This window comes from Phyllostomus hastatus, unplaced genomic scaffold, assembly GCF_019186645.2.
Source record: "Phyllostomus hastatus isolate PE091 unplaced genomic scaffold, TTU_PhHast_1.1 phas_scaffold_39, whole genome shotgun sequence".
In the NCBI taxonomy this organism is placed as follows: Eukaryota; Metazoa; Chordata; class Mammalia; order Chiroptera; family Phyllostomidae; genus Phyllostomus; species Phyllostomus hastatus.
In genome coordinates, this window is record NW_025334028.1 from 22,166,836 (window position 1) to 22,188,513 (window position 21,678).

A 21,678-nucleotide genomic window follows, 5' to 3' on the forward strand; every position below is an offset into this window, starting at 1 on the left:
TGTTTGGGCCTATTCTCCAGCCCCCTTGTTCCTCCTCTGAGGGGGTCTGCCATGTGCCCAGAGGCGTGCTAGGGGAGGAGAAGTGGGGGGCGGGGGGTCTGAGCCATATGACTAGTGATGTGAAATGTCAGGCAGGGGGTCTAAACCAAATAACAAGTGATATGCTAGGAGAGGAAAAGTTATCCGGGGGGTGAGATCCCAGCCCAGTTTTGCCCCTTGCTAGGCACCTGGGGCTTTCCACTCTGGTGGCCTCTGTACCTGGCCTACCCTTCCCCCTCTGCTCACGTCCATCTGACTGCCTACCACATCACTACCCTCCTCAGCCAAAGCTTCCGAGAAGTTTATCTTCTCTCAGAGGTCAGTATGCAATAAACATTTTTTAAAAAACTGGCAGGTTTGAGAAATTATGCTAAGGTAAAGACGAGTCTTTGTTAATCTTATCCAAGTTATTTGTCTTATCCTTAAACTGTTCACACAGCAACTAACTATGTGTAATAATTTGAAAACTCTCCTTTTGTTTTTCATATAAATCTTATTGTCTGTTAATCTTATAGCTATAAATATTTTGCTTACATTACTTTATTGTAAGTACATTTCCTTTTCTCACGTTCAGTTAACTACAGAAAATAGATTAATTAGTGCAAATCACAGGCCATTATACTCTGTAAAGCTCTAAACATTATGTGTTGAATAATTACCAAAGGGGAAAAGGACAGTTATTTAGTAAAGATGGAAATTTGAGAGTATAGATGTGTTTTTTATTTTTACAATTCTTCAGTTTCATATTATTTATTTATATAGCTTCTGATATCATACTATTTGTGATTACAGTTCACAGAGGCAAAGTGGGGCTAAGTGAAAGGAAATTAACAGATGTTAAAAAGGAAATTATTTAGCAGCTTATTAAAGAAGAGCAGCTTGTAGTTTATTGGAACTCAGAAATTATATAACAGCATCATATGTGTGATATACATATCACATATGTATGAGATGTTTTTCTTTTATTTTTATTCTAATTGTTGTTCAAGTACAGTTTCCTGCCTTTTTCTCCCATCCCAGCCCAACCCCCCAGCCCTCCCCTCCTCCCTCCCATTTCCACTCTCCCTAGTTTTTGTCCCTGTGTCCTTTATATTTGTTCCTGCAAACCCTTCCCTTTTTCCCCTGAAATTCCCTCCCCTCTCCCCTCTGGTCACTGTCAGCCTGTCCTGTAAGAGATGTTTTTCTAGTAAAATTTTTATTATGAAAAGTTGTAAACATATACAAAAGGAGAACAGTATACTGAAGCCCCATATATTTGTCACCCAACCTAAAAAACTGTGAACGTATAACCAATCTAGTATTTTTTTATTATCACTTTGTTTCTCACTCCCACTTCTCCAGAACTAGTTTTAAACAGTTTCCAAACATCCTGATTCTATTCATAAGCACATCAGTCATCATAATTATTTAACACAGGAAACACTGATATATTTTACTACAAATGCTATAATCTTCATAGCTATTTGATGTTGAGATGCTGGCTATAAATATTTGTTTAAATTCATGGCTACCCTTGGTTCGTCATATCAGATTATAAATTAACCAGACAGGCTCATAATCAGTCAGGTCATCTTCCAAACTGTCCCGGCTTCTTCAGAAGGTCAGGATTGTTCGAATGCTGTTAATAATTATACATAAAAAATCAGTATAATTTTTAAGATAAATTTAGCCAAAACTCACAATTTTTGTTTTTTCATTTCAGGATTTGATTCAGTCTTTCTTTGTAGACATAATTTGGTAAGCCTAATTTCTTTTATCTTGTTATCCCGTTCCATTTTTGGCATTGATAATACTTTATATATGATGTCAATAAGCTGGGGGAAAGTTGGGGACCCTGACTGGCCCCCAGTGGAGGACTCTGTTGCCCAGAGGTGCTATGGAGAAGTAGAGTACAGTGTTGGAGTGAGGTTTTCCCTCTTGGAACAGACACTGTTGTTGGCTCTCCCGTAGCTGAGGGCAAACTGGGCATAAAAGAGGAGGTGGTTGGTGAGCTGGAATGCTGCTTTCTGAGAACCCAAATATTCCTACTCCTGAATAAGTCCTTCAACAGATCATAGCAAAATGGGGGATAAGCCTCACAAACAGAGAATTCCTTATGTCATTTCTGAAGGAGCTGTGGGTTGCTGTGCATAAATGATTTCTTTATTCAGGGACTTGAGCTTGACCTGTCTGTGGAGGGAGAACCTGTGTGTCCCTTCCTCACCATGAGTCAGGGTGAGGGCAGTCGGTTGTTGGGGCCCATCTCCTCTCCTCTGCTTCCTGGCTTCTATGCAGTTTGTATGGCAGGAGGGCCTGTCCTCATGTGTGTTTCTGACTCCTATGGTAAGCATGCCTGTGAAGGCCCATCCTCGGCCTTCTCTGCTGCCACCTTTCCATCTGTGTGGGCAATCAGGTGGTCTTCTCAGTGGGCCACAGGGAGAGTAGGAGGCCTCATTCAGGTGTTCCCCTTAGGCCTCCTTTCTACCACTGGTAACCAGGCCTATTTTAAAAGTATGGGAGACTTAACCTGTTATTAATAAAGCAATGCAACATTTTCCATTTGGCTGCCACTTAGCATCCTTGTTGGGTACATTCCATGACTGAGAACTCTAGAGGAAATGAGGAGTGGTGGAGGAGCTATGAGATCCAGAATCCACGGCCTCAAACAAAACTCAACTGGTTTGAGGAACATAGGGATTTTGAGATTGTGCAAGATTTTGTGGAGCTTATGCATTAAGTTACTTAGCATAGCTTTAAACATAATGTTTATTTCTTTTCTTTTTATTGAATTTCTTTTTGATATGTTGTAGTTAACATGTTTCAAGTTAGGGAGTTCATGTCAGTAGGGACATTTCCTCAAATTCCTTCCCTGTGAAATAGCCTGGCTCCTCATACCATGGACCTATATTCTTCCTTTGTGATGTTGCTTCTCTGTGTCTAACACCCGTCATTTAACTTTAGGAACCTCCACTCCCATTTTGTAATGTCTTCTCTTCTCTTTGCTCTTTTGTTCTGCATCTCCCCTGAGCAACACTGTTCCTGGTGTTTTGCCCTTTCCTTCCATTGATCAAGGCTTGATCATTTTAACCAAAATTGTTGATCTTAGTCTTACCCACTCCCCGATTGCTATGGATCCCCCAGCTGGGACATTTCTGTAAATCAGTTCTCAGAGTCCATGCCAAGGAAACACAATAGAGCTTAAACTATGGATCAGATGTATCTTATAAAAGACCCATGATAAAGTAGGAGAATGAGAGAGTTGGGACATCCTGTAAGTATCTGACACCTGCAACTCACTGCTCACCTCTCAATGGTTTTCACTCGAGTCTGATCGAAGCACTGTGCACTCTTACAGAATGTAATGATTTCAGGGCCAGGACTATACTGTACTAGAGGGACCTGATGTTATAGCATGGAAACCTCTCTTTCTAGGGTGTGGCCCCAACTAAGTTAATGATTGTAAAAGAAAAAGAAATATGTGTCAGTTTATACCACCACTCTATGTTGGAATAGTGTATATTATGGCAATGTATATTATGGAAACAGAGTAGGTAGGTAGGAAGTAGGTTTCCCCCCAACTGCAATGGCCATTATTTAATCTTTTTAATAAAAAAATTAAAAAATATGTTTATTGATTTTAGACAGAGAGGAAGGGAAAGAGAGAGAGAAATGTTGATCAATTGCCTCCCAAAGGTGCCCTGACTGGGGATCTAACCCACAACCTAGGTGTGTGCCCTGACCAGGAATCAAACCCCCCAACTTTTGGTGTATGGGATGATGCTCCAGCCACCTGAGCCACACTAACCAGGGGCACTATCTAATCTTTTAAACATCTCTATATGTCTGATGATGTGGAAAATGTCAGAAAGTAAATGGATTAGTTTTTATCATCAAATGGAATTATTGTAAGGTTTTTTAAGCCACTGTTATGGTTTAAAAAACCATCTGTTTGGTAATTTACCTTTTTCCTTGGTACATTAGGTCAAATGCCTCATTGATTTTGTCAAAAGGCAAGGTATGTGTCACCAATATGTCCAGGTCAAACTTCTTATTCTTGTAATCAGTAACCAGCTTTGGCATAGAATCTTTACCTTTCCAACCTGTAATTTGACCAAAAGTCCAAATGAAGAGATAGTGTTTGACATGAACAGACAGTTTAATCAGTGTTTGTTGAATGAATAAAACTATTTGGTCATATTTGGCTTGCTCCAAATAGATTAAACCCCCTCCCATCTTTAATTTTCTGTACTTGATTTAAAAAAGTATAGAAAACAGTATATAATAATTTAAAAATTTTCTTCATAAGAAAAATTCAAGATTATTTTTTATTTTTAAATAAGAAATTATCTCTGTTTGGTTCAAGTTTGCCTTTTGTTCCTCTGTGTTGGTTCATTTTAATGCAAATTGAACTTCAATTTACAAATTGTAGTCATTGTTCTATACAAATTCTGTTTACTTTCAAATAATTAATAGAATAGCTTTTTATGTAGTCTTTACATGTATTCTACACACTCAATATTTAAACAAGTTGTTTTCCTTTCTTTTCAGTAATCTTCACTATAAGAATGTGAGTAGTACTACTATGGAGAAAATTTAAAGAAAATAAAACTGACCACCAAATATTGTTCCATTGATAGTACGGCCCATTATTAGCTCTACTGGAGAAATAGTCAGTCCTTTGTCACCAACAGCCACTCCAATGAGAGTACACAATCCCCAACCTACTGTTGTGCAGTCCAGGGCTGCTTTCTGGAAGGTCAAACAAAAAAGTGAGGTGAGTAAGTAGAAAAGTAGAACTTGTCTTCATTGTACATCTGTGCTGTGTTTTAGGGAAAATTTGTACAAGTCTGCATATGAAATAATAGGAGTCTAGCTAATGGAGTCATCGTGTAGTAGATTGGGACTTGAAGTTTTGTTTCAGATAGAACATTCAATAAAATGTTGAGTTTCATCAAAACGATATTAGAAAGAAACAGAATATATTATTTCACCCTGTTTATTGACAATTAACCATGGGTATATACTAAAATATTTGCAATTTCAGGGGCATAAAATCAAAATCTTTAAAATCATGAAGAGGGTGATTATTCACTAGATAAGGAATATACTGTAAACTTAGTAGATATCAGTGTGGGATAAATGAAAAGAAATGCCATTTAAAAATAGAAGGTAAAATAGTTAAAATCACACTGGCTGCTGCTCATGAAACATTTTATCTGCTTGTCTACTTTTTTTTTTAAGTTCTCTTTCTTGCAGGTGGGTGGAGTTAAGTTACTAGTTCTGGCCAATGAGCTTTGGGTAGAAGTGATGTGTGTCATTTCCTAGACGAGACAGAAAAGCCAGTGTGCAATCTGCCAGGTGTCCCTTCTCCTGCCACAGCAACCAAGACAACTTCAGGTTGAAATTGTGAAGCCACACATTTGAACTTCCTTGACTGGGGACTCACCACATAGAAAAAAGTGGTTCAGGAGAGTTGTGTTGATCTTTGCATGAGAGAAAGAGAAAACATTTTGATCTTAGCATACTGTAAGTTTGGGGTGAAGATAAAACTTCCAAAGATTGAAAATGTAAATAGGTGTGTGAAAGATAAAAACTCATGGATGACCATTCCACTTAGAAGCCTTTTTCTTTTATTTTGAAAACAAAAAATAAAAGATTTGTACAGTTGTTGAACAAGGTGCTGTGACTGATCATATGTGTCAAAAGTGGTTTGTGAAGTTTTGTGCTAGAGATTTCTCCCTGGACAATGCTCCACGGTTGGGTAGACCAGTTGAAGTTGACAGTGATGAAATCAAGACATTAATTGAGAGCAATCAATGTTCTATCAAGTGGTAGCTAGCTGACATACTCAACATATCCAAATGAATAAAGTTATTGGTGAAAATGAAAAACACATTTTCTGTTATGGAAAATATTAAACAGACTTTTTGACCAACCCAATACAATGACCCAGAACTTCAAGAATATGTTTTGACATTTTTACTGAATTATGTGTTTATTTATTGTTTTTGAGAATTCCTACCATTTCTAAATAGAAACTTCTACTTTTTGGAATTTTTATACAGCAGAACCATTTTTGTTTTCATATATGTCATAGATTCATGGAGGGGGAAAAGACTACCGGTTACCTTAAGGTAGCTGCTTACATTGATTTTTGTTTTTTTTTTCTTTTTCAGTGTTTTTCTTGTTGCTTTTTCTACATTTCTGACCTTTGCTCTAAGCAAGGAATTAACCTCCATAGTAATGACTTAAATGGGTATTATATGTAAATTAAGGGTTTTATTTAGTAGCCTCTGATAACTTTTGAGGAGAATTATTTTTAATTCTCAAAATCTTATAAAATTGTCAATTACTGTAACTTTTTAATTGTTCTGTTGGGGTCTTTAGGCTGCTTTAGAGCATGAGAGGTCACTGAAGACAAGCTCATAGCCATTGTTGGAATCTCCTCTGCAACCCAGAGATTTAACTTTTCCTAGTTATTGAAACTTTGATGGAAGGATAGAGATGTAGTTCATCATTTTGGTGATTAGATAAATTACATCTTTTGAAATTTGGGCTCTCTAGCATAATTCTATTTCATAATTTAAAATGCACTTTTAAAAATAATAAATTAGTTAATAATAGAAGCTGCCAAATTTTAGGTCAGTGGTTCTCAACTTGAGAAACTTGTAAAAAATATTGGTACCTGGGTACCCAACTCATGAGACTATCTAAGGTGTGGTCCAATCACTAGTACTAAAAACCAACATCTCTCCAGGCACTATGAGAAATGCTGAGCATGTCTGTATTAGGGAAATTAGATAAACAGGCTGAATGTCAATGTTTGTAAAAGATTTGAGCTGTGGAAAGTGGAGGAATGGATGTGGTGCCTTGCAAGCTGCAGGTGCGAAGGCCAATTAAAAAAGGAGGACCAGAAGCTCGGAACTCAGGGGAGCAGTGCAGGTCAAGGATCTCTCAATGCACGAATTTCAGTAACAACTAGCATTTACTGAGTGCTTATTACTTGCCTGACTGTCTTTTAAGCAGTTATATTAATGCAATGAAACCATTCTGGGAAGAAAGACCCAGGAATGGCAGCCTGCTGCTCTCAGAGGCTCTTTCTGGCCTCCACTCTCTCCTGGGGAGAGCACCAGTCAGGTAAGAACCAAGGGGAAGAACCTGCAAAGCCTGCTCCGGTTGAAGCATAGAATTTTATTTTTACACCTTCCCTGAGGAGAGTTTTAGGAGCCAGGCTAAGTGAAGGTGTAAATAAAAGCAAAAAAAACTACACATTTCACTGTTCTCACCAAAGAAATAAGAAGGAGCCATAGGCAGATAATTTAGTTGATGAATTCTGTGGTCAGTTCATTTAAAAAAAAGCAAACAAAACTCTACTTAGTGTTTTTGAGCAAATATGCATTAGGTGGTCAAAAGGCTGGGCACTCCAGCAAGCTCACTTTTCCATCTGTTGCCTGTGGGTGTGGCTCTCCTGGCTTTCTGGAGTGGAGCAGAGACAGCTGGCTTCATGGGCTGCCGCCAGTGTGGCCACTTGGGGCCTTTTCAGGGCCCTGCAAGTCAGAGCCCATCCTCAGAGGAGAAAAAATCTGAATGATACAAAATTATAGTGTTTAGGGAAAAAAGCTTTACTTTTTCTTTTTGTAGTAGGCATGTATTTATTATATTGAAAATTTCAAATATATAATTTGGATGTAGTTTTGCAGCCCATTTATTGAGGTAGGTTGTTGGCCTCCCTGCTCTACTTTTTGATGGGAGGGGGCACCTTAGGCTGTTAGGGTGTCATCAGTGACCTGAACATTCTCTTACTCCTCCTTTAAACCTGCCTTTTCTTTTCTCACTTTTCTTGCTCACTTCTGGCAGGCATAATTCTTCAAAAATTTTGATTTTTAAATTTTCTCTTAGTTTCATGTGGAAGAATGAAGAGAAATATTAATAACATTAGTATTGAGTAGTAATAACATATATTAACAGATTAAATATCAATTATAATACACTAAATACAATCTAATACATTATTAATAAACTGCTTATTACATAAACATAATTTATGTATATGTACTAATATTAAATATGAGATGAATAAATATATTAGCATATACACACTGTCAGTGTTTATTAATTTTATTGATATTATTAATTATATACTGTTATAAAAATATACATACCATGGTTTCAGATCCGCCTGCACAGTCAAATGCAAAATCCACACCCCCATTGGTCATCTCAATGATGACCTCCTGGGTGGGCTTTGGGAGGTCTCTAGGATTGAGGCAGTCAGTGGCTCCAAGGGCTTTGGCCTTTGCAAACTTTCCACTGTTGATATCAATAGCAATGATTCTGGAAGCTCCTGATACTTTACAACCAATTACAGCAGAAAGACCCACGCCTCCCAGGCCAAAGACGGCACAAGTAGAACCTGGGGTGACCTGCAGGCAGGAAAATCATGTTAACTTAAACTTAAAACATCTAGTCCCACTGTTTTCTTTTTAAGGGCACAGAAGCAGGAACATATAAAGGGCTGCCTGTCATAAGACTAAACGATATAGCCAGTTGGGGCAATTTATCAATGCAAAAATGAATGAATCACTGATTAAATTCAGAGAATCATTTGAGGGCCATCAGGATCATCAGTTTATAAGGAACAAGCCCGGGTGGAAATCATTTCCTTGTTTTCTTTTCCCCTTCAGTGTTACTAGAACGAAATTCTAAAGTTCACACATTAAAAAGGATTTATTGTTTGCCCTTTTAAGTAGATCACAAGTAATTTGATGGTTCTATTTCTAATCAGCCTTATTTGGTTGTGTTAATGTTACAGTTTTGAATGACCAGTAATGTTTCTCTAAATGTGAATTAACTTAATAATCCCAGTGACCAATTTTTTAAATGGAATGAGGTCTATTTTTATTTGCATGGCATTGGAGGAATTTTATTATCTGACCCCTGTTACCTTCTGCTTTCATCTTCATGAAATTCTCAGTTACCATAGCCACAAAACTGTCACACTTTCCTTTTCTCATGTCTTAGTTCATGCTGCTCTTTCAGCATGCTGCACTTTTCACCTTACTTCCTTTAATTAAAGTATAACCTATATTTTTAGCTTGACTTAAATAACACTTTTCCCACAAAATTTCCTTTATAAAAAATTTTTCCTCACTTGAGGTATGTTTTAAAAAAAATGGAGTTCAGAGAGAGAGGAAGGGAGTGGGGGTGGGGAGAGAGAGAGATGACAAACCCACAACATAGGTATGTACCCTGGCAGTGATTAAACCCACAGGCTTTTGGTGTATGGGGTGATGCTCCAACCAACTGAGCAGCCTGGCCAGGGCCACAAACATGTCCTGACTCTTCAATAAGAAAGTAGTGTCAACTGGAATATGTTAATCTGTAGAGTGAGATACTGGCAAAACAAACAAACCCTAACAACTGTGCAGAGAAATACTTAATTATTGTTTTCTAATGAAGATGAGAAACTGTTTAAATTAAAGTATAAATAAAAGGGAAGGAAAAAAATCTGCCCAGAGAAATATCAATACATTCTAAATTGGAAAAAAATTACTAAGGAATAGAGAGAATATGCATCTCTTAATTTATGCATGATATTGGGTATGTATATACTGGCTTTTGCTATTCAGGGTAAATAAAAATACATTTTGTGAATATTCAGAATATTGTTTTATATACTTGCTATACTATTTACTACAATACTGTGGCATGTGCTTAATTTATTTTGAAATATATTCCTCCAGAGACTGTGTTAAAAAGCTTGTCTGTAAGTCTCATCAAATGTAGAAATGCATTTTTCCCATTGCAGCAATGTTGTATGCAGTAGTATGATTCTCAGGACAGCTCATAACAGTGTGTCAGTTGAATACACTGCACTGATTGTGTTATATAACTGTACCCTTGTTTGTAAAGGTGTTTTGATTGCAGTACAAAATCCTCCCCCACCCATTTGATTTTCTATCTGCAGACAACATTGTTACAGGACATTTTCATACTTTCAAAGATCTCCATGAAATGTGATTAATTTGGCTGTAAAGATTACAAGCAAATTGAAAAGGATTAGGGGTTCTGGTGATGTCATGGGAGATGTGCAATAATTATAGAGTTGTTGCATCATTTTCTTCCCAGAAGGAAATTTAGTTTTATTGAGGACCTTGCCTTTTGTCTAGAATTGGGGATACTTCACTTCTCTTTACTGGGTCCCATCAGATTAACTTTTCTTCTTTGAACATTTCCTGAGGTGGTTTAGCTGTTCCTCAACAGTGGGAAGAACATGTCCTGTGAATTTAGATCAACTTTGACTAGATTTAAAAGAACGTTATAGCTGAATCTCTAGTGTTAACATTTCTGAAGTGAGACTATAGTAGTAGAAGGAGAGAGTCTGCATAGAGTCCAGAAAAGGAGATGTGTGTAGTCCAAAGAGCAATAATTCTTCCTGAGACTCCAACGCTATCTGCAGGAGGAAGTGCTGTGACTGCCAAGGTCCCATTGCTGTTAACTCCATCCAAAGAACACCCTTCCTCCAGGAGCCTTCAGATTGTAGTTTGGCTTCCCATACAACTTTTAATTTTTATTAATGAGTGAATAAATGAATGAACAAATGATTTTTTTAAAGGGAGATAGTGTGCTGATGGCCAAGAGTAGCATCCCTATATGTTTGGCCAATATAATTCTCAATGAAAAGCCATATTCTGGCTGCTAGATCAGCCTCTTATTTTCATTAGGCTGCCTTTGTTTCCTTGACACTGAACAACTCTATGCAACCAGATAAAAAAGGATTTTTTGTTGCGAAACTGAGGACCACACCTCACCACGATGTTTTAAGGGTTGCATATAAAACTAGCTTTTTCACTTATTCATTGAAAAATCGATAATTTTTCATCAGCAGGGGTGCTTACCCCTACTATGGGCCAAGCACAGGGCTATGCTCCGGAAATATCACAACGAACAAGAGATAGTTCTTGCCTTCAAGGAGCAAATAGATTTATAGGAAGAAGAAATAATGAGAAATTTCTCCATTATGTGATAAAGTAGACAGGAATAAACACAGATACTTTGAGGAAAACTGGGAGGGGCACCTGATGCATGCCCAAAAGGCTGGAATAGTTTTCCAACAGGAGATGACAAATAAATAGAGCCAGCCAGCAGAGGTGGGGGAGCTTTCCAGGCAGTGTTGATGGGAGCAAGGTATGCAAAGAAAGCCCAGAGATGAGAGTGACTGGAGGCCAGGCCCAGAACAGTGAGCCTGGATGGGGAGGAGTAGGGAGAATCACGGTAGCATAGTGAAAGAAGAGAGGAGTGATGAAAGGGGAATGAAATCTTTAGATCTGTTGTTTAGAAAGACCAATCTCAGTTGCATTTTGCAATTTGGAGTCAAGGAATGAAGACTGATGTCAAGGAGATTGTTTGAGGGATACCGGCATCTCTCTAGTCTCTTAGTTAACAGCTTTAGAAAGCTTATCCTAACACAGGATTCCAGGGACACATCTTGCCACCATCAATTCTGCCAACTGAGACCCTCTGCTGGAGCCACAAAATGATAGGATGACAAGCAGAGGTGAACTACTACAGTTCAGGGAGAGAAATCCATGGCATCAGGGAGAAAGTAAGAGTGGCCATACAGGGATAGGTGGGTCTCTGTAGTTTCTATTGCCTCTTGACTAGGTCAGCTGTCCCAGGATAAGGATTCAGATAGAGGGGACACATTTAAGCTGTGTTTAAATTTGGGACAGACTACAATATAACATACTAGTATAGGAAAAGAAATGAACATGACCTAGGTGCTAACTATATTCAGGCCACTGGGCCAGATGTCTTACATGTGTAATATGATTTAATATTCCCACAGTAATTTGTAGCAGATATTATGAGAGAGGTTGGAGTAGAGAAATTAAATAACTTGCCTAAAATCACAGAGGTGATAAATGATGGAGTCAGGGTTTGAAGATAATTCTAGCAGCTTTATCACACAGCCTCTTAATAACTTCTGTTTTATATAACCTGGTGGTTAACCACTTTACCTTGGCAACATTGATTGCAGCTCCATAGCCAGTTGAAAACCCACATCCAAGCAGACAGACTCTCTGTAAATTTGCATCATCATCTATTTTGGCAAGATTGGTCTCTGATATTACAGTGTACTGAGAGAAGGTGCTGGTCCCCATGAAATGGTAAACTGGTTTTCCTTTGCAGGTAAACCTGCTGGTTCTGTCCTCCATTAGTTCTTGACCAACAATAGGATTTTTGAATTGACTAGAGAATTATTTAAGAAGATTTAAAAAAAGAAAGTAAAAGGACCACTGATTACTTTCCTGAAAACAAAAATTAGGTATTATGTATTAATTATGACAATTTTATGATATGGAGAAAGTGATTTTTGCTTAAATATATATAATATAATACATTTTGTATTTATATGTCATATAAATAGTGTAAGTTCAATATATTTGTTACTTATGACATACTATAATATATAGTAAATATATAATATAAATAATATAAAATATAATATAATAGATTGAATAGTCAGGAGTAGTCTAAAGATAATAATGATGATAATAATAAACTTTTTATTGAATAATTTTTATGTGCTAGAAGTTCTTTTAAGAGTTTTGCATGTATTCTTTAAACATTCTTTATTATGGAAAATACAAACAAATATAAAAGTAGAAAAAACAGCATAATGGGTCTCTATGTAAGCCTCTCCCAGCTTCAGCTGTTAGCAGCTCATGGCTGATGTAGTTTCATCTGTTACCCCCCTACTGTACCCCCTACCCTCTCCCCATTTTGGACTGTTTTGAAGGAAAACCCAGACATCACTTTCATTGTAAGTATTTCAGTATGTATCTCTAAAAGATAAAGATTCTCATAAGTCCACACATTACATTTGGTTGGTATGCCTCTTAAATCTCTTTTAATTTACAGATTCTTACCTTCCCTCTTGTTTTTTTCCTTGCAGTTTATTTTTTGAAGAAACAGTTATTGGTCTTGTAGAGTTTTCCTTATTCTAGATTTTTTCTGATTGCATTGCTGTCATCTGGTTTAACTTGTTTCTCCATCTCTAAATTTCCTCTAAACTATATTTTTTATCTAAATACTTGATCTGATTTTGGTTTTATATTTTTGTAGGGGTACTTTAAAGGTGGTGGTATGTATTTTCATATGGAGATACATAATACTTTATCTTTTTGTGATGTCAGAAAGAACTGATAGTTAAGGGATAAATCTATTATTACATTAAAGTTTGCAAAAGGATGTGTTAATTCTTTGAATATCTGTAACAACCCTGTTAAATAGGCATTGGTATTATCCCCATTTCATAGATGAGGAAACTGAGGCACAATAATAGATGTAAGAGTAACTAATTTCAATTAGTTAAGGAGAAGTAGATTTTTCTGTAGTCTCAGTAAAGAATAAAGTGATTAAGATTTTGTACTCTGGAGCTAATTGCCTAGATTCAAAATTTAGCTCTAAGACTTACATCTGTGTGGCCTCTGAATAAATTACTGTACCTCATTGCATTCCTTTCTCATTTTCTGTAGAAGTAGCTGCTATTCTGAATTTCACATTTATCATTCCAGTATGTGTTTATACCTTTATGTACACACTCATAACCATAAATAGTTTATGATATTGTTTTTGTATGTAATATCTTTCACCTAATGTTTGTGTGAGGTCACAGTGGTCCCCCTTATCACTGGGGGACATGTCCAAGACTTCCAGTGGATACCTGAAACTTTGTATGGTACCAAACCCTATATACAAGATCTATCCAGAAGGTATCCAGCTATGTAATATGAAAAATAGAGACATTTCTTAAGGAGATACAAGATACAAGAAACATTGCACATAGGACAATGACACCTTAGTTCCCTTAAAAGTAGGCAACTTGGGACCTCACACAGTTCTCCCAATTGCCATCAGCTGTCCCATCATATTTTCCTGAATCTCATCGAGGGTCTGAAATGTCTTCCCTTTCAAAATCAAAGGTGATTTTAGTTTTGGGGAATTCCAGAAGCTGCAGGGTGCTAAATCTGGGCTGTAGTGAAGCTGAGTCACCTGGGTGATTTGATGTTTCACCAAAAAAGGCTGCATGAGATGTATTGGATGAGTGGGCACATTGTTATGATGAAGGTGCCAATCACCAGTTGCCCATAGTTGCAGCCTTCTGAATCATCTAATCATCTGTTTCTGTGGAAGAATGTTCAACCTTAACACCAAATCTGATGCAGATTTGTTGCCCTACTCAGTCATTTTGAATGTGATGGCCACACAGTACACATGCTCACTCAACAGTCTATTGCCCCCACTGACTAGTACAGTGAAGTCATCATTGTTCCTGCATGTGCATTCCTGTTCACTCTCCTTGGCTGCCAGGTTACATCGATGGAGCACAAACCATTCTTGTTATATTAACAATGGCTGGACTTTTTCCAGACAGACTGGGTATGCTGTGTTTTTCCCCCTCTACACATACATACCTTTTCACTTGAAGAAAGCACCTCATAGATTCTCTTTGGCATATCTGAATTGTGATGATCACTACTGTTATCCTTTGGGGCCATTGTGAAGTAATATAAGGGTTACTCGAACACAAGCACTGAGATTCTGTGATAATGGATCTAATACCCAAGATGGCTACTAAGTGACGAACAGGCAGGGGACAAAGAGATGATTCACTTTGGGAGTGGAAGGGCAGGATGGTGTGAGATTTTGTAAAATAACAAATTGTTTCTTTCTGGAATTTTCCATTTAATATTGTCAGACCACAGTTTACCATGGGTAACTGAAACCTTGGAAAGCAAAAACATGAATAAGGGGGACTGCTTTGTTCTCTGTTGATACCTGTAGATCAAGTTGAGCCATTTTGATAGTTATATAATATTCCATTGTATTGTTACATAGCAATTTGTTAACCCAGTGATCTCCAACCAGTGTGCTGCAAGAATTTTTAAACATGTAAATAGTCAGGGTCACTGAGCTCTTTTCTCTTAGATGGTCAAATAAAAAAAATGACAACAGCCAACACAACAACAGCTGTCTGATGTGAATGAGTCAAAATTACACCTATTTTTTGTCAGATTGGCAAAACATATATTTTTGGTGTACTACAGAATTTTAGTAATTGGTTTATGTGTGCCATGAGATGAAAATGTTTGAAAATCTTTGTGTTAATCCATTCTCTTATTGATGGATACTTATGCTATTTTCAATTGTTTGCTATCATAAACAATTTTGCAATGAATGCTTTAGCACATGTCTCTTTGGGTGATTTTGCAATAGTTTCTTGTACACACCTGAGTAGAATTGGTAGGTAGAAAGGACGCACCTCTTTAACTTCAATTTAGGTTTTGCAAATGTACTGCCCAAAATATTTGTACCAAGTTATACTCTTACTAACAGTGTATAGAGCTTACCTGAGTTTTACACAGACATTTGTGACTGGACTCAGACAGAACTTGCATTTTTTACATTGAGGTGTGTAGAGTGCAATTACTTTGTCACCTAGAAAGAAAGGCCATACGCTGCATGGTACCTATAAATGTTACTTATAAATATTATTGTTAAATAACTTCTACCACACAAATCAGTGGAAGACACCATTCTTTATGGGTACATTTTATGTTCAGCAGAAAGTATAGGTGGCTGTAACATTTTGTTACTCTGTAAGACTGCTGATTTCCCCAAATATTATATTTACTTTGCCTCCCCCCTCCCCCCCCCCCTCGCTGGGCAATCAAGCAACAGACTGGTATTGATACCATCAGGTGAAAAGTCCTCTCTGAGACTCTGCTGCCACTGCAGCTCTCTACATCCTGACTGTTGCTTATTATACTTCTAAACACTGGTATGGAATAGAACATCCCTATACAAAATAGTAGAAGAGGTGGACAGTGATAGGCTAGATACAGAGAGTAAACTTTATACCATCATTGTGTTTCACCATTTGTTTTAATCTCAAATTCCATGTTTCCTATTTTTTATTCAATTTTGATTTAAAAATGGCTTTTACCCTCTGATGACCAAGGTCCAAGAATGATGAACATTTGTTCAACATTCAGTGTGTGCCAGGTACCAGTCTCACTGCTTACTTGGATGGTCTCATCTAATTCTTTGAGACAAATGCTATTATTGTTCTACGTTAGAAAACAACAACCTGACTCACAGAAAAGTGACTTAATTGGCTAAGGTCACACAGTGAGTAAGTGGCAGGTCTGGGACTACATTGGCCAGACTCCCTCATGGATGTAAAACTTCCAGAAGCAATTTGTTTTTATGATCTTGCTTAGAATTGAAAGGTACTACTGTAATATACCTCAAGGTTTGGAGCATTCACCTTAATGGAAGGAAGAGTGAAATGGCTGCCCTGTCTGCCAAGTGAGAGTTACATGGCCCGTATTCCAGTATTTGGTGGGCCTGCTATGAAATCTGAAATAAATAATTTCAGTCGTTGGCACGTTTCATTTACATATTATTTTTATCTTTCAAACATCCAAAAACATTTAAGCTAACATTGACATATGTATAATATTTCTCACTTAATCTACCTATAGAATGAGCTTCCTCATTCTTTAAATTCTTCCTATTTCATTCATTTTCTGTTTTATTTAGAGGAGGTTGTTATAAGTTGTCATTTGTGCCTTCATGGCAGCTTCAGTTTAATGTAAATTTGTAGCTTTGCCTCATGGGACAGTTCTCATTGGTATATCTAAATAAAGTGACCCTATTCCCCAGATTTTATTAGACAATTCTGATTTCAAGTATTCTGTCTCATTGTTAGAATGTGATAGATTGTGTTTCTTAATTTTGCTTTGGAGAAGATGGTCCCCTTTGTAAACAGAGATCAATTATAGCATGCAAATCCAGGAATATATCAGGAATTATCCCTGAAATATTCTGACATTTCCACTTAATTGGAATCAGAAAATAAAATACCTGGTTTGAATTCAGTCACTCCTGGCCCAACACTTTCCACAATTCCTGCCCCCTCGTGGCCAAGGATCACTGGGAAAAGAGCCTTGGAAAATTGAGGGTGGAGAATATGGGCATCAGAGTGGCACACGCCAGTGGCGATTATCTGCAAAGCAATCACATTCTTGAGTTGTTTCTGCAATTATATCATTGGCGTTGTTAGGTGGATGATTTTAAGATAATTTCAATGTTATCTTGAAACTTAACAACATTCTTATAGTTCAATAAAAGAATAATTCTTTGAAAAAATAACAAATAAAAATATATTAGGATGTATTCTTTTTCTTATACCTTTGTTTTCTGACTTTTACTGTCATTGAAAAATCATAAAAAGAGATAAAATTGGCAGTTACTGTCTCCAGAAGAGGAAAAAAATAAAAGGTAATGGGGAAAATTTAAACAAAGCCTAGTAGGCAGAGGGAGTGGAGAAAACATAGGTGTCTAGGCCCTGTTCAGTTTTGTTGAAACAACATGAAATGAAATAGAGGTGATAAAAATTTTATAGTTAAAAGTGAGGTATTAAGGAAAGGGTTATCTAAATTAGTTACTGCCATATCAGTGTATTTTGTTTTGTTCAAGATTTTGCTCATGAGCCTGTGCCACTCATTCTCATGTATAAGTGCTGACTGTGGTGGTTGGAGGAAAAAAAGCCTGCCAGCCAACTCTGGGAGAATGGAGAAATCACCCCGACTTGCTGTCCATGATCTGTCTACTCAGTGCGGGTTCTTCTCCCTGCTAACTCATGCCTGTCCCTTCATCTGGGCACCCAAGACCCAGTGCTGTCTAGGCACTTCAGCTTTTCCTTTCCCTTGTTTTGAAACAAATTTTCTATCTTCCCTTTAACAACACTTTTCAATAATTGGCAACTGGAAAATGAAAACAAAACTTAACTAATTTTAATGCAATATGAGTTACTTAATCTGATTATTAAGGTTAATCATTAATGTTAAGGTACATTAGTTAAATTTAAAGCCCATAATCAATAACTAATATAAACAACTAATAAATTACCCATCCTGGGGAAAAGGCCTGGGTTTAACTGAACCCAAAAATATAATCCCCCCCATACTGAGAACTCCAGGGCTTCCCAGTCACACCACAGAGGCTTGACCTGACAGAAGCCAAGTGTGCACTTAGTGCCTTGTCTGTCCTGCCCAGGGGAAGTCCCCTCTCACCTGAATTCGAACTTCATGTGCCTTGGGGGGAGCTACCTCAACCTCTTCTATGCAGAGTGGCTTGTCTGCTTCCCAGGCGATAGCTGCTTTGCATTTAATAACCTGGGAGAGAGAGGGAGAGATTGGGCAAGGGAGAGGGAGGGAGAGAAGGGGAATGGGGGAAAGAAGAAGGGAGAGTGGGAAGGAGGGAGACACAAAGAAAGAATAGTAGGGGAAAAAATAAAAATCATGTTGATACCATAATTTCATGAAAAGGAGTTACGGAGTCTGTGACTGGATGTTATGTATGATTATATTATTTTAAAGAAAAGGGATGTTTTTTGAAAATAAGTCATGATCTACATAATAGTCATTGCACTTTTAGCTTTTGAAAAGAACAGGTACATTGAAGTTTACTCTAATATAATGTCTTGATTTTTTTCTCTCTCAGTAGCAGAGAGGGTAGGTAGCTAATAAGTATTTGTTGACTAAATCATTTGTTATCAGCTCTAAATGACCTGAGTCTTTATTGCTAGAGCATAGATGTGTTTTTGCATGTTTGCTACACGTAGTAGGATCCTTCCTTAGAGCTTAGTTATTGACATCCCCAGGGAACTTGTTACAGCTACAACCCCTGTCCCATACCCCCTAAAACAAAATCTGCATTTGGACAAGATCTAGGGAATTCATGTGCACATATGTGTTTGAGAAGTGAGGCTTAAATAATCAGTAAATTTACTAGTAGTATAAATACTACATAAAATTTTGGTCTCTTTGAAAGAATTTTGGTAAAAATATATAAAAAGGAATTAAGTAGTATTCTATAAATTAATTTTATAAACTAAGCAGAATTCTATAGTTAAAATTTTATTTAGCCTCAACATTATATTTTTAGTTTTAAATATAAGTAACATGGGAAGAAAGTGGAAAGAAACAAACCTACAATTTTCCATTCTAATGCTACTATTTTTGCTTTTGATAACATGAATACATAGTTTGATTGTTATATAATTTTGAATTATATTTTAAAATATCATTAGTTTTATTTACAAATGAAACATATATTAATTATGGGAATTTTCAATATACAAGTAAGAACAAAAGAAATAAAATCCACCTGTAATTTTAGGAGGTAAATCCTTTCAGTATCTCCAAATGGGGTTATATTGTATGTGATATTTTGTGATCTACTTTTTTCTACTTATTAATGTAATATGAATATTTTCCATATTCTTCTCTAACATTACTTTTAACAAATGCAAACTCTATTTTATGGTTATAGCATAGTTACCCAAATCTTTTTTTTTTTTTGCCATCACAAATAATATTTAATTTAACACCCTTGTGATAGCAGTCTGGCAAATCCACAGTAATTTTCTTAAATTGCTAGCATGGGTGATGCTTTTGATCGACTTTAAATGGATGCCTTCTGTGAGTAGTTTAGATTGAAACTTCTGAAGGAAGTTTCTTTTAGTGAATGCGTATATGAAAAAAAAGAACTGAACAAAGAAACAGTATATTTACTTACTTTGCCCTTGGTGCCCATTTTTCTTTGGGAAGCTTGCATTGGAAGTTTCTCTCTGATTTAAGAAGTTCTTCTACTTCTCTCCAGGATGCTCTTACTCTATCCTGGATTGGACTGCCATTGAATAAATATCATCCCTGCTCTTTTATTCACCAATCAGTTTTCGTTTTTGTTGCTGTGATCCACATCTCTGCCCATATTTCACCATGCAATTTGTGCTATCATATTTCATCTGCAAACACCGTTTGATCCCAGCCATTATTTGCCTAAGATTTTTGTTTACTTTTTTCTGCTCTAATTGCAAAATATAAGTGTAGGTGAAATGGAGTCAGTCAGGCTCCCTCACCAGGCTGGTAAGCAGTACTTCCATAGCCTTGAGTGGGCCTGCATGCGCAGATTATGCTTTGTTATATAATATGTTGGCACCAGGCTGTGTGTGCATTTGGTATTTCGGGGAGTTGGGACATTCAGTGCGATACGTGGCTGGATAGCTCCACGTGTGCATGGATAGCTCCACCCCTGCAAAAAGGCATGTCAGAAATCCCAACGGCTCCTCAACATTCTTCCATCTGCCTGAACCCCATGTGAACCTATCCGGCCTTGAATAGCTACAAGACAATAAGATAATAGATGAAAGTTTATTAAGCATATACAGATGAGCCCTGACTTGTATAGCTCACTGGGTTGGTTGGGTGTCATCCCCTAAAGTGAAATGGTGTATGTTTGGTTGCCAGTCAGGGCACATGCCAGGTCCCCAGTTTGGACACTCAAGAGGCAACCCATCCATGTTTCTCTCCCTCTCTTCCTCCCTCCTTTCTTCTTCTCTAAAAATAAATAAATAAATAAAATCTTAAAAACAAGACCAAATTTTTTTTCTTGAAAGCTGTCAGTGACCTCATTTTTTCAAAAAATGACCATTAAAAATTATTGTGTAGCATTTAATTTTTTGAGCTTTTCTTATCATATTTTTATGAATTCATTCCCTTTATTTCAAACTTTAGACAGGAGTTTCTGTCTGCTCCTAGACACCTGTATTGAACAGCATTCATGTTCACAGAACAACCTCATCTTCTTTCACAGCTCCAGATTCCCTTCTCGGACTCCTCTTTTCTGACACTAGCATCTCCATTTTTACTTATTGTTCTGAAACCTGCCTTGACCTTGCTCCCTAGGTTGTTTATAAGCTCTGTGTATTCTATGTGCCTTTCATTTCTTTCTTTCTTTCCATTTTTATTAATACACTGCAGTAATTCTTAATACTTCTTGCTTGCACTACCATATTAGTTCTCCTACCGATGTTCCTACTTTCAGATCCCCCTCTGCCAAGTTCATATTTCAAAATGATTTTAGATTAGTATATTTAATAGTTTATCCTATCAGTCTAAAACTATCAAGAACTCTAATTCCTACTGAATTAAGTACAAAACTCTCATTAGGGCATTTAAGACAATTTACCTGCAATACAACTATATTTCAAGACTTTCCTCTCAAGTTTCCCCATTTATATTTTTGTCTCAACATAAGGTAGTCCTTCCTCCCATCCAAGTACTAACCAGGACCAACCCAGCTTAGCTTCTGAGATCAGAGGAGATCGGGCACGTTCAGGGTAGTATGGCCGTAGACTAAGGTAGTCCTTTCTCAAATGCATTGCATACCTTCCTGTCTTCATGCTTTTATTTAAACTGTTTGCTCTGATTGAAACACCTACTATTGCCAACTTTGCCTCCTAAATACCAACATTCTTTTTTTAAATATATTTTATTGATTATGCTATTACAGTTGTCCCATTCCCCCTGTTCATTCCCCTCCACCCTGCATACCCTCTCCCACCCACATTGCCCCGCTTTAGTTCATGTCCATGTGTCATAAGTTCTTGAGCTTCTACATTTCCCATACTATTCTTTCCTCCCCCTGTCTATTTTCTACCTACCATCTATGCTACTTATTCTCTGTACCTTTTCCCCTTCTCTCCTCCTCCCACTTCCCTGTTGCCAACCCTCCAGGTGATCT

General features: G+C 37.1%; 1 protein-coding gene across 1 annotated transcript; it reads right to left on the minus strand.

Annotated features, from left to right (window-relative positions):
• Positions 1–1,325: 1,325 nt before the first annotated feature.
• ADH4 (alcohol dehydrogenase 4 (class II), pi polypeptide) lies at positions 1,326–19,852 on the minus strand. The gene is made up of 9 exons (XM_045820138.1): positions 19,672–19,852; positions 18,165–18,266; positions 16,954–17,095; positions 15,435–15,522; positions 12,039–12,270; positions 8,181–8,441; positions 4,632–4,767; positions 3,980–4,118; positions 1,326–1,657 (listed from the first exon to the last, which is right to left on the minus strand). Exons 1-9 carry the CDS (start codon positions 19,708–19,710, stop codon positions 1,633–1,635), a joined length of 1,164 nt encoding a protein of 387 aa, XP_045676094.1. The 5' UTR covers positions 19,711–19,852; the 3' UTR covers positions 1,326–1,632.
• Between the last annotated feature and the right edge of the window lie 1,826 nt (positions 19,853–21,678).